General features: G+C 41.5%; 1 protein-coding gene across 1 annotated transcript in view; it reads left to right on the top strand.

The window, feature by feature from the left end:
• Positions 1–17791, top strand: part of LOC142301686 (dual oxidase 1-like) — a 92531-nt gene that overhangs the window by 37925 nt on the left and 36815 nt on the right. The window contains exons 10-13 of the mRNA XM_075342709.1: positions 10272–10374; positions 10507–10670; positions 11967–12130; positions 14521–14636. Of these exons, the coding sequence (XP_075198824.1) occupies positions 10272–10374; positions 10507–10670; positions 11967–12130; positions 14521–14636 (547 nt within the window). The remainder of the gene's footprint in view (positions 1–10271; positions 10375–10506; positions 10671–11966; positions 12131–14520; positions 14637–17791) is intronic.

Raw genomic sequence — 17791 nt, 5'->3', positions numbered from 1 at the left:
ATACCAGTCCTATCTACTGTGTGACTCCACATATGTGTCCACACGACAGATTGAGCGCGTACGTATGTACCCCACATACCCAACTAACTTCATGTCCTGTTGGAATCTAGTCTGTCCGACCTGAAGAAGGCCGATAGGCCAAAATGTTGTCACCTAGCGGGCAATTATACAGCACTTTTTTCACGTTTTGCACCAACAAAATAAAAGAAAAGGAATTTGACATCAATTCTACAGTCATGGCCAAAAGTTTTGAGAATGCTACAAATATTAATTTTTACAAAGTCTACTGCTTAAGTTTTTCTAATGGCAATTTGCATATACTCCAGAATGTCATAAAGAGTGATCAGCTTAACTGCAATTACTTGCAAAGTCAATATTGGCTAAGAAAATGAACTTTAACCCCCAAAACACATTTCAACAGCATTGCATTCCTGCCTTAAAAGGAGCAGCTAAGATTGTTTTAGTGATTGTTCCATTAACACAGGTGTGGGTGTTGATGAGGACAGGGCTGGCTATCAATCAGTCATGATTAAGTAAGAATGACACCACTGGACACTTTAAAAGGAGGCTGGTGCTTGGTATCATTGTTTCTCTTCAGTTAACTATTGTTATCTCTAAAGAAACACGTGCAGCCATCATTGATCTGCACAAAAATGGCCTAACAGGGAAGAGTATCGCAACTACAAAGATTGCACCTCAGTCAGCAATCTATCGCATCATCAAGAACTTCAAGGAGAGAGCTTCCATTGTTGCCAAAAAGGCTCCAGGGCACCCAAGAAGGACCAGCAAATGCCAGGACCGTATCTTAAAACTGTTTCAGCTGCGGGATCGGACTACCAGCAGTGCCGAGCTAGCTCAGCAATGGCAGCAGGCTGGTGTGAGTGCTTCTGCACGCACTGTGAGGCGGAGAATGCTTGAGCAAGGCCTGGTTTCAAGGAGGGCAGCAAAGAAGCCACTTCTCTCCAGAAAAAACATCAGGGACCGACTCATATTCTGCAAAAGATACAGGGAGTGGACTGCTGAGGACTGGGGTAAAGTCATTTTCTCAGATGAATCCCCTTTTTGATTGTTTGGGACATCTGGAAGACAGCTTATTAGGAGAAGAGGTTAGCGCTACCACCAGTCTTGTCTCATGCCAACTGTTAAGCATCCTGAAATGATTCATGTGTGGGGTTGCTTCTCAGCCAAGGGAATCTGCTCACTCACAGTCTTGCCTAAAAACACAGCCATGAATAAAGAATGGTACCAGAATGTCCTCCAAGAGCAACTTCTCCCAACTGTCCAAGAGCAGTGTGACGCCCAACAATGCCTTTTCCAGCATGATGGAGCACCTTGCCATAAAGCAAAGGTGATCACTAAATTGCTCATGGAACAAAACATAGAGATTTTGGGTCCATGGCCTGGAAACTCCCCTGATCTTAATCCCATTGAGAACTTGTGGGCAATCATCAAGAGAAGCGTGGACAAACAAAAACCAACAAATTCTGGCAAAATGCAAGCATTGCTTATGCAAGAATGGACAGCTATCAGTCAGGATTTGGTCCAGAAGTTGAATGAGAGCATGCCAGGGAGAATTGCAGAGGTCCTGAAGAAGAAGGGTCAACACTGCAAATATTGACTTGCTGCATTAACTCATTCTAACTGTCAATATAACCGTTTGGTACTCATAATATGATTGCAATTATATTTCTCTATGTGATGTAAACATCAGACAAACACAATTAAAAACCAGATGGCAACAGATCATGTGAAAATATAATTTTGGTGTCATTCTCAAAACTTTTGGCCATGACTGTACTGTGTTCCTTTACACCTTATGGGAAATTGGTAGTGTGCCGGAGTTATCCTTGCCTGTATATATATTTTTCCTCCTGAGCACCTACAAGGGGTGATGCGAGGTCGCTCTCTCTTTAGTGGATGAACGGAGCCTGTGCCCACCAGCGCCGCTGGCATCGACTCCTCTCACATCACCAGCACTATCTACGGCGGGAATACGGTATCGCCTGGTGATCGGAGCAGAAGTCGCAGGAGCGGACTCTGGTGGGGACATGATAGGAACATTGCATGGCTAACAAATCCCCCTACAGCAACATAGTGCCCACCAAATTGGAAAACTTTGCCCCATAAATATTTAGAAAAACAGACAATTCACGAGATATAACAGGTCCTCTTTAAGGTTGCCAACTATTGTCTTGGACTCTTTCTTTGACATATCATATCTCATGCCATACAGTGCCTACAAGTAGTATTCAACCCCCTGCAGATTTAGCAGGTTTGATAAGATGCAAATAAGTTAGAGCCTGCAAACTTCAAACAAGAGCAGGATTTATTAACAGATGCATAAATCTTACAAACCAACAAGTTATGTTGTTCAGTTAAATTTTAATAAATTTTCAACATAAAAGTGTGGGTCAATTATTATTCAACCCCTAGGTTTAATATTTTGTGGAATAACCCTTGTTTGCAATTACAGCTAATAATCGTCTTTTATAAGACCTGATCAGGCCAGCACAGGTCTCTGGAGTTATCTTGGCCCTCTCCTCCATGCAGATCTTCTCCAAGTTATCTAGGTTCTTTGGGTGTCTCATGTGGACTTTAATATTGAGCTCCTTCCACAAGTTTTCAATTGGGTTAAGGTCAGGAGACTGACTAGGCCACTGCAACACCTTGATTTTTTTCCCTCTTGAACCAGGCCTTGGTTTTCTTGGCTGTGGGCTTTGGGTCGTTGTCTTGTTGGAAGATGAAATGACGACCCATCTTAAGATCCTTGATGGAGGAGCGGAGGTTCTTGGCCAAAATCTCCAGGTAGGCCGTGCTATCCATCTTCCCATGGATGCGGACCCGATGGCCAGGCCCCTTGGCTGAGAAACAGCCCCACAGCATGATGCTGCCACCACCATGCTTGACTGTAGGGATGGTATTCTTGGGGTCGTATGCAGTGCCATACAGTCTCCAAACGTCACGTGTGTGGTTGGCACCAAAGATCTCAATCTTGGTCTCATCAGACCAGAGAACCTTGAACCAGTCTGTCTCAGAGTCCTCCAAGTGATCATGAGCAAACTGTAGACGAGCCTTGACATGACGCTTTGAAAGTAAAGGTACCTTACGGGCTCGTCTGGAACGCAGACCATTGCGGTGGAGTATGTTACTTATGGTATTGACTGAAACCAATGTCCCCACTGCCATGAGATCTTCCTGGAGCTCCTTCCTTGTTGTTCTTGGGTTAGCCTTGACTCTTCGGACAAGCCTGGCCTCGGCACGGGTGGAAACTTTCAAAGGCTGTCCAGGCCGTGGAAGGCTAACAGTAGCTCCATAAGCCTTCCACTTCCGGATGATGCTCCCAACAGTGGAGACAGGTAGGCCCAACTCCTTGGAAAGGGTTTTGTACCCCTTGCCAGCCTTGTGACCCTCCACGATCTTGTCTCTGATGGCCTTGGAATGCTCCTTTGTCTTTCCCATGTTGACCAAGTATGAGTGCTGTTCACAAGTTTGGGGAGGGTCTTAATTAGTCAGAAAAGGCTGGAAAAAGAGATAATTAATCCAAACATGTGAAGCTCATTGTTCTTTGTGCCTGAAATACTTCTTAATACTTTAGGGGAACCAAACAGAATTCTTGTGGTTTGAGGGGTTGAATAATAAATGACCCTCTGAATAAATTTTTCACAATTTAAAAAAAACAAAAAACAAAAGAAATAACATTCTTTTTTGCTGCAGTGCATTTCACACTTCCAGGCTGATCTACAGTCCAAATGTCACAATGCCAAGTTAATTCAGAATGTGTAAACCTGCTAAATCTGCAGGGGGTTGAATACTACTTGTAGGCACTGTACATGTTTAGCAATAATTGAATATATCTTACATCAATACACCTGTATTGATCTCCAGTTAAAATATTGCAACACAAATATTAGATCACCACATATCTTCAATTAGATTTTTTTATTATATGACAGGATACATTTCTTTAGTTTCCTAATATGTTTACTTTTCAGAATTTTTTCACATCTACATGACACATTAAATTGGTTATTGCCATCTCATGCATGTATGGCATGTCCCCGATGTGCCAGAATTGTATAAGAATTGTATAGTAGATGCAGATCCCACTATCTATCACAGTTTCCAGAACTGGTCTTGATTACTGCTGTCATGGGAGCTGTGGTTGAATTCTCACCACCTCTGGACAGAAAGCAATGCATTCCAAATTGTGCTCTTAATATAGATGAGTCCCATTTATCGTATTTTTTGGACATGTAATAGATATATGAGAAAGTTGTCTAACTAATGTAGTTTATGGTAGATATATACCTATGGGATATTCTGATAGATGTGGGTCCCACCTATCTCAAAAATAAGGGTCCCTAGTTCTGGTTAACATCCAGCCACTAGTGAGTGCAGAGGTGGTGGTGTATGCATCTATTTTCTACAACCTTTGTTATGTGAATTCGAAACATAGTGTGATACTATTGTATGTACTGAGGATTTCGATTGCGTTAGGGCAATGACAACCAGAGACGAGTTCTTGGTGCAAGAACGTTTATAATATGCAACCGACAATATGTACATAAACAGAACAAAAACACAGTAGAACATAAACACAGGAAATACCTTCCAGGATCGGAGCGAAGGGGAATTCCCAGGGCCACGCACCGGACTCCCCCAGGGAGACCACCAAGAGCGAACCCCTATACAGGGACTGTCTGGCAATCACCCCAGAAGGCCTAAATGCGCAGCAGCCGGGACACAAAGGGCAATAGGTAAAGTCCAAAAGTGTCCGTACGTGATGAGAGTCCAGAGTGGTTACGAAACGGAAGGAACCGGGCAGAAGTGCCGACCAAAGACGGCAGACGGAGTCCGGGCACAGCTTGATGAGACCAGGTGAAGTCCAGAGTCGGTGTCGGTTGTTTTTCAAGAGGATCCAAATATCAATCAGGAACCAAGAGCAGCAGCGCAGGAGTACACAGGATTCAGTATACTCAGGCAACTGGACTAAGCTTAGGGGCGGCTTTTAAACAGATGGACAGGAAGTAGGGCAACAGAACAGAAAACTCCATGTTAACAAAGGGCAAGCTCCTTTAAAAGAAAACTGGAAATCCCGGAACTCTGACAGTACTTTCCCCCCCAGAAATGGCCTCAGGACGGATCAGGGCCCGGCTTGTCTGGGTACCTCCGATGAAACTGAGCAACCTTCCGGGGCGCTCGAATGTTACCCACAGGTTCCCAGGAATCGTCCTCGGGGGAGTACCCCTGCCAACGTACCAGATACTGAAGCCGATGCCGATGGAGCCGGGAGTCAATAATGTCCTCAACCACGAACTGCTCCTGGCCATCAACCATCACAGGCGGAGGAGGAGGCACGATACGACCATGAAACGTTTTAGGGGACACAGGTTTGAGTAGAGAAACATGAAAGACCGGGTGTACCTTCAAATGGTGCGGCAACCTCAGCCGACAGGCCACAGAGCTCACGATCCCGGTGATCTTAAACGGACTGATGAATTTCTGCCCCAGCTACTGCGAAGGAACACCCAATCTCAGATTTTTGGTGGATAACCACACCGAGTCCCCTACCTTATACATAGGTGCCTGTTTCCGGTGAGTGTCTGCCGACTTCTTGTAACGCTCCTGAGCCGAAGCCAAAGAGTCCTTTAAAACCTCCAGATTCTGTCGTAGCTCCGTCACTCTGTCCTCCACCGCTGGCACCGAAACCGCCACCGGTGACCTAGGCAAAACATTCGGATGGTAACCCAAGTTAGCGAAAAAGGGCGTTACCTTAGTGGAGCTGCTCTGAGTGTTGTTATACGAGAACTCCGCCAAAGGAAGCAGCTTCAACCAATCATCCTGCAGATGGCTGACATAACATCGTAGGTACTGCTCCAGGGTTTGATTAGTCCGTTCGGTTTGCCCATTTGTCTGAGGATGGTATGCAGAAGACAAACAGACATCAATACGGAGTGCCGAACAAAACCCCTTCCAGAATTTAGACGTGAACTGCACGCCCTGGTCAGAGATGATCTCATCTGGTACCCCATGCAATCGAAATATATTCTGGATAACCAAATCCACTGTCTCTGCGGCTGAGGGAAGAACGGTACATGGAATAAAATGAGCAGCTTTGGTCAACCGATCCACCACCACTAAAATGGTATTGTTACCGCCTGAGACTGGCAACTCCACAATAAAATCCATTGAGATGGATCCCCAAGGGCGAGATGGAACAGGTAACAGTTGAAGGAGTCCCGTAGGAGCCACACGAGGGACCTTGCACCGGACACAAACCACACATGAGTGGACATAGTCTTTCACATCCTTTAAACAGGTTGGCCACCAGAAAAAACGACTCAGAAATTCCTGCGTCTTCTGTACCCCCCTATGACCTGCCAACACGGAGTCATGGACCAATTTGAGAACCCGAAGTCTTACAGCCTCCGGGACATAAATACGTCGCTCTCTCAACCACACACCATTCCGAAGGACAAGAGTCACATCATTCGGGGGGGCAGCAAGAAATACGTCACCATCATAGGCCAGCTTGATGTCCTTCCACAAGTCCTGGTCCTGGATTACTCCAACGAAATTGGCATCTGATAACACGGTCTGAGACGGGGTTCCAGGCACGGAGTCCATGGCGTGGATTCGGGACAAGGCATCGGCTTTCCCATTACGTGACCCTGGACGGTATGTAACGATAAAATTGAACTGGTTAAGGAACAAGCTCCAACGGGCTTGCCGTGGAGACAGGCACCTGGCAAATTTAAGAAATTCCAGGTTACGATGATCTGTGAGAACTATCACTTGCTGCGCTGCTCCCTGTAAGTGGTGTCTCCATTCCTTAAAAGCTGAAATAATCGCCAACAATTCCTTGTCCGCAATGTCATAGTTCTTTTCTGCAGGGGACAACCGGCGAGAAAAGAAAGCACACGGGTGCAAGAGACTCTTGTCCCCAGTCCTTTGGGAAAGGATAGCCCCTAATGCATAATCGGAAGCGTCGACTTCCACAATAAAGGGGAGTGCGGGATTCGGGTGTATTAGTATGGGTGCTGAGGTAAAACAAACCTTGAGACGATTGAAAGCTTCCTGGGCCTGGGCAGACCACACAAACTTCTGTCCTTTCTTGGTTAACAGAGTGATAGGACGGACGATCTCTGAAAAGTTACGGATAAAGCATCTGTAAAAGTTAGCAAAACCGACAAAGCGTTGTACCTCCTTGATGTTTCCCGGTTCCGGCCAGTCTAGAATTGCTTGTATCTTGCCAGACTCCATGTTCAGTCCCTGAGGAGAGATGACATATCCTAAAAATTGTATTTTTGAGCAATGGAATTCGCACTTCTCCAGTTTAATATACAGGTGGTTATCCCTCAGACGGGTAAGTACTGTCTTGACGTGCTCCTGGTGTTCCTGTAGGAAATCAGAAAAGATCAAGATATCATCCAGGTAAATCACAATGAATTGGTCCATTATATCCCTAAAAATATTGTTGACTAGGTGTTGGAAAGCCGCAGGGGCGTTACAAAGTCCAAAAGGCATCACTAGATACTCATAATGTCCATACCGACATCTGAACGCTGTTTTCCACTCATCCCCGGGACGTATGCGGAGTAGATTATATGCCCCACGGAGATCCAATTTAGTGAATATCTTTGCCTGTTGAACTCTCTCCAATAGTTCAGGAATCAACGGTAACGGATACCGGTTCCGGATGGTTATCTTATTTAGTTCCCGGTAGTCGATACAAGGTCTCAGAGTCCCCTCTTTCTTTTTCACAAAAAATATGGGTGCCCCTGCTGGTGAGGTAGAAGGGCGAATAAATCCCTTGGCTAGACTTTCATCGATGTAGTCTTTTAGTGCTTGTAACTCAGGTGCCGCCAACGGGTAGACATGACCAAACGGGATCTCTGCCCCTGGGAGTAAGTCTATGGGACAATCATATGGTCTATGCGGGGGAAGCCGATCTGCTTTTCTTTTGTCGCATATATCAGCGAAGTCATGATAAACCGGGGGTAGAACAGGTACCTGTACAGTGCCCTCCGCCTTCGGTGTTACGGGAACTGGTACAGTTGGACTAATGGTCGGACCACTCTGGGGTGGGAAGGATATTTCTTTAGTCTCCCAATCGATGACTGGATTTGTAGACCGCAGCCAAGGAATTCCTAAAATTATCGGAAAATGGGGAGAAGAAATTAACATGAAAACAAGGGTCTCCTGCTGACCTGGTTTCATCACACATTCTAGGGGTACTGTCTCCCGATCAACTGGTCCAGAAACTAATGGAGAACCGTCTACCGTCTCCATGGTAACCGGTGAGGATCTTTGTTGAGTCCGGATACCGTGTTTCCTGGCAAAAGAAGAGTCCATGAAATTTCCCCCTGCCCCAGAGTCTATCATAGCAAATGTAGGAATTAACTGTCCCTCCCACCGTATCTGAATGGGAAGCGAGCAATGGGTGTTTTTCCCTTCTGAGTCCTTAGGTGAAGTTGACATTACAGTCAAGGGAAATACCGCATCCAGGTATCCACTTGCCTCAGAGATATCGGACTCTGCGTCCGTGTTGTCACACTCTGCCATTGCTGCCAGTACCTTATTTGGGCGATTTGGACGTTTTGGGCAGTCAATCAGGAAATGGTCCGATTGACCACAATAGAAACACAAACGCTCACGGAGCCGGTGTTCACGACGTTCGTTGGTCTCTCGCTTTTGTAGAGAGTCCACTTGCATAGGAACATCCTCGGCCTCCCGTGGCGTCTTAAGAGCGGGTTCTCTAGAAGGAAACGCAAAGTTGGTTACCCGGTTTAAAGCTGCCAATTTTTCCTGTCTACGTTCCGTCAAGCGGGTATCAATACGCACACAGTGTTGGAGAAACAGTTCAAAATCCCGTGGAGATTCAGAACGAGCTAACTCGTCCTTGATGGTACCGGACAAACCTTTTCTGAAAACTGACAATAACGCATTGTTTCCCCAGTCGGTGTCTACCACTAACCTTTTAAACTCGGTGGCGTATTCGACGACAGACCGCTTTCCCTGACGTAAGGAAAGGAGAGCCGATTCAGCGGTAGCACGGCGATTAGGATCATCAAACATTTGCGCCATTGCTGTTAAAAAGTCATCCAGGTGATTTAAACGGATATCACGGTTCTCTATCATCGGATTAGCCCAAGCCAGTGCTCGAGAGGTTAACAACATGATTATACATAACACTTTTGACCGGTCAGAACGGTAATAATCAGCATGTACATCAAAAAATAGTATACACTGGTTAACAAATCCACGAAACTGACTACGATCACCACTGAAACGAAATGGGGGTAACCTAGGCATACCGGCAGCTGATACGGACGTAGTGGGGGTGGCTTCCTGAGCCTCCACTCTGGTTTGCAAATCCTGAATAGCCGGACCCAGTACCTGATGATCATGGCCCAGCTGTACCTCCACATCTCTAAGCTTAGTTTGCACCGCCTCCATCTCCTGCTGCAAGGAGTTAATCATGGAAAAAAGCTGATCTACTCGTGTCTCAGTCATTGCCCCAGCGAAATCCTCTTGATGGCCTGAGTATAATGTAATACTATTGTATGTACTGAGGATTTCGATTGCGTTAGGGCAATGACAACCAGAGACGAGTTCTTGGTGCAAGAACGTTTATAATATGCAACCGACAATATGTACATAAACAGAACAAAAACACAGTAGAACATAAACACAGGAAATAACTTCCAGGATCGGAGCGAAGGGGAATTCCCGGGGCCACGCACCGGACTCCCCCAGGGAGACCACCAAGAGCGAACCCCTATACAGGGACTGTCTGGCAATCACCCCAGAAGGCCTAAATGCGCAGCAGCCGGGACACAAAGGGCAATAGGTAAAGTCCAAAAGTGTCCGTACGTGATGAGAGTCCAGAGTGGTTACGAAACGGAAGGAACCGGGCAGAAGTGCCGACCAAAGACGGCAGACGGAGTCCGGGCACAGCTTGATGAGACCATGTGAAGTCCAGAGTCGGTGTCGGTTGTTTTTCAAGAGGATCCAAATATCAATCAGGAACCAAGAGCAGCAGGGCAGGACTACACAGGAAGCAGTATACTCAGGCAACTGGACTAAGCTTAGGGGCGGCTTTTAAACAGATGGACAGGAAGTAGGGCAACAGAACAGAAAACTCCATGTTAACAAAGGGCAAGCTCCTTTAAAAGAAAACTGGAAATCCCGGAACTCTGACACATAGTGAAGATTAAATAACTCTCATGAGATAGCTACTTTAAATTTATTTTTTCCTATATTTTCAGAATCCTAACCTGAAGACCATGAATGATTTTGATAATTTGTTGCTGGGCATGTGTTCTCAAATAGCTGAGAAGGAAGATCACATCGTAGTGTCTGATTTGAGAGGTAAAATATGTTAAAAACAAACATTATTTCTAGTGTCATCTTTGACTTTTACCTTTGATAACCTTACTTATAGTAATGGAATACTGTTTACAAAAATAAAACTGATTCACCCTGGACTTTGCTATTTTTTAGACTACTGGTATGGACAGATTAAATATTCTCGAACAGACTTAATGGCTACCAGTATCCTACGTGGGAGAGACATGGGTCTTCCTAGTTATAACAAATTGAGGAAGCACTATGGACTTCCCACTATAGACTGGATCAATATCACCAATCCAAACATAAGAGATCAGGTTAGTAAACCTTTCCTTTAAAATGTTCATAAATTATTAATACCTTTATAAATTTGCAATAATTTTCTTTAAACATAAATATCAATCAGAATTTAATTATAGAGACATGAGATGGTAAGTACTATGGTGAGTACTGTATTGTTTATGCCAGTGGTGGTTGATACAGTATATGGTATGAAGTATACAATTGTATGTATGATGGAGGTTTATTGTATTGTCTCTATATCACTGGGAAATATTTTCTTTGCATCATCATTCTCTGAATAAGAATGGATAAGTCTCTTGTTTCGTGTGACTTTATATTATTACACTACACCGTATTTGATAGTCATATTACAAATTTATTTGTACCGATCGGCAAAATGCTGTGACCTTTATAGAAGCATTACTTACGTCATTAATTACTTCTACTTCAGAAAAAGAGATCTTGTATGTAGTGAGCAAGCACAGATCATTAAATTAGCATATGTAAATTTAGAGGGGTTGTCCACTACTCTGACAATCCCTTCTCAATTGGTCTATTCTCTTGTACAAAATAAAAACCGCCTATACTCATCTCCAGTGCCGACACCATTTCAGTGACATTGGAACGGGACGTTGATATGCCAAATGATTTTTATAGCTAGTCAGCGGCTGCTCCACTCTCACTTCCTTTGACACAACAGACATCTGGAAGAAGTGAGATGGGCTGTTTATTTTTTACTTCCTCTAGTTGTCAGTTACGTCTGAGTGAAGCTTCCCCTGATTGGCTGCAAAGCTCACATGGCATAATGTGACACAAGCCACTGAAATGGCACAAACACTGGAGAAAAGTACAGGATGTTTTTATTTTATACGGAGAATATAACAATGTAGATAGGGTTGTCCGAGTAGTGGACAACCTTAATTCCTGGAAGAAGCTCTATGGTGCCACAGGTTAGTTGTGAAAAGTGGTTTCTATATGACAGGTGTATGGATGAAGAATATGTACATAAATTTATCAGCATTGTACTACCACTCTGAGAGGGGCATCTGTGCTCTCTTAATAGCCCTTTCTTTCTTGTGGAGTACTCCTTTAATTGAGGTAGTCCATCCCTGACAGAGTACAAGAGGTTCCCCAGAGGGAGGTCCCACCAGTGAATAATGGACATTTATATGCAGGACACCAAAGGTCCAGTAAACGCCTAACTGCATGTGGAGTAAACCTTGGAGGCAACCACTTGTAATTAACTTTAATTTTTCCAAAGTCATCTAAACCATAAATGGTTAAATATACTTGGCAGGTCTTATAAGTGATACTTTATTTCTATTAAACAGCTTAAAAAATTGTATGGCGATGATGTTGAAAATTTGGAGCTTATTCCTGGAATCTTGTCAGAAATTGATGGTAGCCCAGGTGACCTTATATCCGAAATTATTCTAAGTCAATTTGTTCGAATAAGAGAAGGGGACAGATTTTGGTTTGAAAATGTCAAAAATGAGTAAGTATTTCATTAAGCTTATACTGTATTATTAAACTGTATTGTAAAATCATCTGTTAGTAGCGTATTTAGGTAGAATTACCAAACTGGGTACAATAATACAGCTATTTGTTCATTATTACATGATGTAATGTACTTTATATATAAACCTGTTTGATAATGATCACTATTGGAATGACCAAATTTGTAATATGAGGAGCGTTAATTAAAGAATTCCCTTGACCTACATCTATTTATTGCAGGTGGCTGAAACGGCATGTGTGTAATGATATAAGTCTCTCTAGGTTATGTGCCAATTTTCAACTCTGAACTGATACCGGTTTTCCTTTTAAAGGTGCTAAAGTTGTGTGAGGTGTGATAATAGACCAAATGAAATACAGAGCAGTCATCAAGTGGAAAGGTGTGAGCAGCTGGGGAACCCAGCGAGCCGAAACGTTATACATAGGAAGATGGTCTTGGATTTTTTTCCATAGACCTCACCCGAATCATGACATTTTGGGCTAGGTGGCGAATGGTTACACTGCAATTTTCCAAAATGGCAGCCTCCACTTGCTGGGTGTTGTATTCATTGATAGCAGAAAGGAACTTGATGAATGCTCTGTCTTCCATTGGCTCCATTATCAAACCTCACACCACTTCAGCATATTCGATAAATATAATATATATAAGTGGGTCAGAAGAAATCTTTAATGAACGCACCTCAAAAACACCAAAGCAGATGAATATAAGAATCTATAGACCACACAAGCCAGGAGGTTTCAATGATAAGGAATATATCACTGAAAAGTTAAGTTGCAAATCCATTAAATACTAATAATAACACTAATAATAGTCTCCTTATACTGTTGCAATTGCACAATATTCATTAAAAAGAAAGCAACTCTACATGGATAGAATAAATCCTTTATTAAAAGAGCAATAAAAAGTATAAAACGTCATTGTGTCTTCTGCTGATCTGACAGCTAGTGAGAACACATAGAAAAGGAAAGTGTGAATGTGTTCTCCAAGGAAAGATGCCAGAATAGACAACTGGTGGAGGCTTAGCTTCAATCATCAGGCTGTGAAAATTGAATATACTATTTTTTTCTTTTATTTTTTAATTTTTTTATTCATCTACAAAACTAATATATAGAGTCCAATAGCCATCACCTCCCAGTCTCACAGACTTTGCTCTATCTAAACTGGAGAAAATGAAGTAAAAGAAGTTGTAAATGGAGAAGTCAATATTATTATTATTATTATTTTTACTGTGTTTCCCCAAAAAGAAGGCACTGCCTGATATTACTTTTTGGCCCAAAAAATGTGCAAGGGCTTATTTTTAGGCTTGGGCTTATTTCTGGGGAAACATGAGTTGGGGGTAGGTTTACCCCCAAAAAAGAGAATCATACCAGACTCTAGATGTCTGCATCGCTACCAGGTCCACCTGCGATCTTTGGCGGGCGCTCCCAGCAGGTATTATCCACAGCAGTCCTCCCCTCCTTCCGGCTGACACTAACACACATCAGGTGGAAGCACACACACATCAGATCGCTTATTTTCGGGGTAGACCTTATTTTCAGGGAAACATAGTATCATTATTATTATGCGCTTAGATGTAGAATTAGTCAAAGAATATAAATATAAGCCCAATAACACTAATATATGGGTATGAAATAATGACTGTAGGAAAGTTTCTAGTTATGATTTTGCACTTCCTAATTCCTTCTCTATCTTTTCCTTCTGTATTTACTCTAAATCAAAACCACCACATAAGATAACCAGAATTTAACAAGAAATTAGTCAGAAAGAAATAATATTGTTTTGATTTAATATTAGTTAATATCACTATGACAAAAAGGGAACATACAGGGAGTGGACTTTCCATAGAAATGACGGGCGGAGGTGCTAGTGAGGACGCTGGCAAGTAATAAAACTATATTGTAGAAAATCACAGTATAATAATAATGATTAGATAACTCGATGAGCGCAAATGCCTTCTTGTCTTATCTTGCTGTCACTTTTTGTGATTATCCTTTCGCTTCAGTTCACTGTAGTTCTACATATCCTTATACAAACAAATGAAATGAGCTACAATTGAACTTAATGTTTATATGAGGAATACCTTTCTAGACTCCCTATATTCCTATATTTCCAATGCATAAAAATGTGACATACAATTTCTATAAAAAAAAATTCTAGGATAGACAAAAAAAACAAAATAAAATTGCAAAAAAAAAAATCTTGGAGGTAAAAAATGTCAAGTAACGTCATTAAAGTGTCTGTTTGCTGGTATACAATACTCAGCTTATGGAAAACCCTAAACATGAAAACTTTCGCAATAAGCAATAATTTCCTAACAATGTAGTTTCTGTCCTTCTAACAATATGCTAACGTACGCAATTGGTGTGTAGTTTATTTACAGACGATGAAATATCTGAGATAAGGAATACCACCTTTCATCATGTCCTCGTCGCGGTCACTGAATTGGGTACAGTAATGCAGAACAACGTCTTCAGCTGGACAAACAGTGAGATTCTTGAAATTATTTTCCTTTCAGAAGCTATTTTTGGCGTAATGAAATAATTTTATTACTGGTGCGATTTAAGTATTAAACTTTATTATTACCACATTGAGAACAATATTTTATGGGTAACCATAATTGTTCCCCTATAGAAAATGTTTCAAGGTTTGGAAGGAGACGGGTTGTAATGCCGCGCTATTCACCACTCCAGAAATATAAATAATGTTTTTTTATTTCATGCACAGGTCTACGCGTTTCAGGAGTACTCAGCTCCCTTCATCAGGACATCAGTCAAAAGAACATCAAATCTGCTGGTTACATGGATATCTCACCATTAAATACTCCTACATGGACGTAAAAGAAACACCCACAAAAGAAAAAACTTGGCATTATGGTTTAAACTTGAAAATAAACAATGACGCATTATACAGATATAACCCAGAAAAGTCAATAATAATATAAAAAAAATACACAGCAATTTTAATATAATAAGGAATGAAAAGTAAAATGTTATCATGTGAAAATAAATAAAGGAATTATTTTTGAAAAAAAGTGTATTGTTTGTGTCTTGAACCTACAATTACTGCAAAAATTGTGATTCAGGGGTGTGTGAAAGAAACACCAAACCCTCAATCTATGGCTCCCATAGTAAGAATTACTAGAAAAAAAAAATTGAAATGGATATAAGGTCAGGTCCATTTCAAAATTTTCTTTTTTCTAGTAATCCTTACTAGTAGAGCCATAGATTGAGGGTTTGGTGTTTCTTTCACACATCCCTAAATCACAACTTTTGCTGTAATTGTAGGTTCAAGACACAAACAATACATTTTTTTTCAAAAATAATTCCTTTATTTATTTTCACATGATAACATTTTACTTTTCATTCCTTATTATACTAAAATTGCTGTGTATTTTTTTATATTATTATTGACTTGTCTGGGTTATATCTGTATAATGCGTCATTGTTTATTTTCAAGTTTAAACCATCCAGCCAATTTTTTTTCTTTTGTGGGTGTTTCTTTTACGTCATTGTAGGGGTATATAATGGTGAGTCATCCATGTAACCAGCAGATTTGATGTTCTTTTGCCTGATGCCCTGATGAAGGGAGCTGAGTACTCCTGAAACGCGTAGACCTGTGCATGAAATAAAAAGACATTAATCATTTATATTTCTGGAGTGGTGAATAGCGTGGCATTACAACCCGTCTCCTTCCAAACCTTGAAATACTACACCCGGGGCTGCAGCTGTTTCACCGTTGGATACATACCTTTATAGGGGTTGTGACTGGCACAACTTCTATAGGTGAGTTCTTAACCTTTTACTAAAATTCTAGTTTTGTGGATAAGACCCTATTACGCTTTTATTCTACAGTCCTCGCTGCTATAATAGAAAATGTGTTATTTCAATGAGAGATAGACTAAATTAAAGTAAAAAAACACTGCACCTAGACTCTGACCATTCCTCAATACCAATCAATAGTCTGATGAAAGCCAAGAAGAACCAACACTGTCCAAATGGGTACGACAGTTTTCTAAGAGCTGCTGCCACTTCTTTCTAGTGATTTATAGGGATCACTGCAGTGAAACCACCACTAATAAGACTTTAAGAGCATGGCCATATTTACTAAGTGGGAAAAAACCTATTTAAAGGAATTGTCCAGACACATTTTCCCCAATAAAGTTGTAGCTGGAGAAAATAAGAAACTCATCTATATTCATGATCCTCACTACCATTGTGGTTTTTAGCTATTGCTGGGGCCTTTTTGATAGGCTGCAGCAATGATGTCACAACTACACCACATGTGACCTCTGCAGCCAATCACTGGGCTCACCGGGCTGGAGTTGTAGATGTCAACAGAGTTACTGAGCCCAATGATTGGCTGCAATGGTCACATGCGCTGTAGTCAGGACGTCACTGCATAGCTATAAGTGAGTTTGTTCATTGTTAACACTGCAGCCCTATAAGTAGACATTTTTTTCATCCCAGACAATACTTTTAATTGTCTGTATATGAAGAAATGGATCAACTAAATTTTTCAGTTAGACACAACTGATATTAGATGTCTGTAATTAAAGTCCAAGGGTTCTAACACTCCATTTATCATTTAATAGCTTGAAATCTTTAAAAATCCTTCATTAGAAGACACTGAACGTGATATTTTATACTATACTTTTGGAATTACTATGTTAAATCTCTACAAAAATTATATGTTAAGCTATTCTATGAAGGTAACATGAAATATTAATTAATTCTTTTACCTGGAGAGTGTTGAACTTTTGTAAGATCTAATTTGCTAAGTTCAGCTAGTTTTATCATCGCAGATACTTCAATTGTCCTGAAAAATTGTGTATAACATTCTGAGATCTCCTAGGACGGTATCCAATCCCCTTCAAACTTTTTAATGCAAACACAGTCTAAATAATATCAGTGATCTCATAAAAAAGGTAATCAACAGCCTGTTTAATAACGAAGTGCACTGACAGATTTTTCATGTTTTTAAAGAAGCACCTCCTTCAAAGTTTTTATCCTCTTAATATATTGCACTCATCATATTATATAGCACTGTGTACTTACAATTGCTCTTGCCCTTTTATCCAGTTAAGTCTTCTCTTTTCCTGCATTAATCATTTGCCTCTTCAACTCAAGAGTCAGTTGCTTCCCTCCTACTCACTGCCAGGGACTTTTCCAGTGATGACTCAAGACTCATGCAAAAAAAAGAGACTTCTTGGTTCTACATGGAAGTTGGAAGGATTCAGCTAGTCTGTTTTTAATCACGTGATGTCACAGACCTAATGGAAAAGAGAAGAATTAACTGGGTAGAATATGAACAATTGTATGAATACATTGCTAAATAATATGATGATTGCAATATACTTAGAGGATACAAATGTTCATAGGGGTGCTTCTTAATACTGGAAAAATTGTCCACAAATTATCCCTCTTAGTCGTGATCAGGCAAACTATTTACAGAACCTCATCCTGCTGTGACTGAGACAACTTTTGAACCAATAACACCACCAGCTTCTTCCCCACAAGTATGCTTGTCAGAAACAAGGGAGGTCAGTTTTGACCAGTTTTTAGCAATGCTACTGCCCAGATAAATGTAGTTTTGGTGATGCACCTGCTGCTGCTAGCCGTAGTGTTTTTTTTCCTCTTTTCC

This window comes from Anomaloglossus baeobatrachus, chromosome 4 (assembly GCF_048569485.1).
Source record: "Anomaloglossus baeobatrachus isolate aAnoBae1 chromosome 4, aAnoBae1.hap1, whole genome shotgun sequence".
Taxonomy (NCBI): Eukaryota; Metazoa; Chordata; class Amphibia; order Anura; family Aromobatidae; genus Anomaloglossus; species Anomaloglossus baeobatrachus.
The sequence above is the reverse complement of the archived record's forward strand: the minus strand, read 5'-3'. Positions and strand labels throughout refer to the sequence as shown.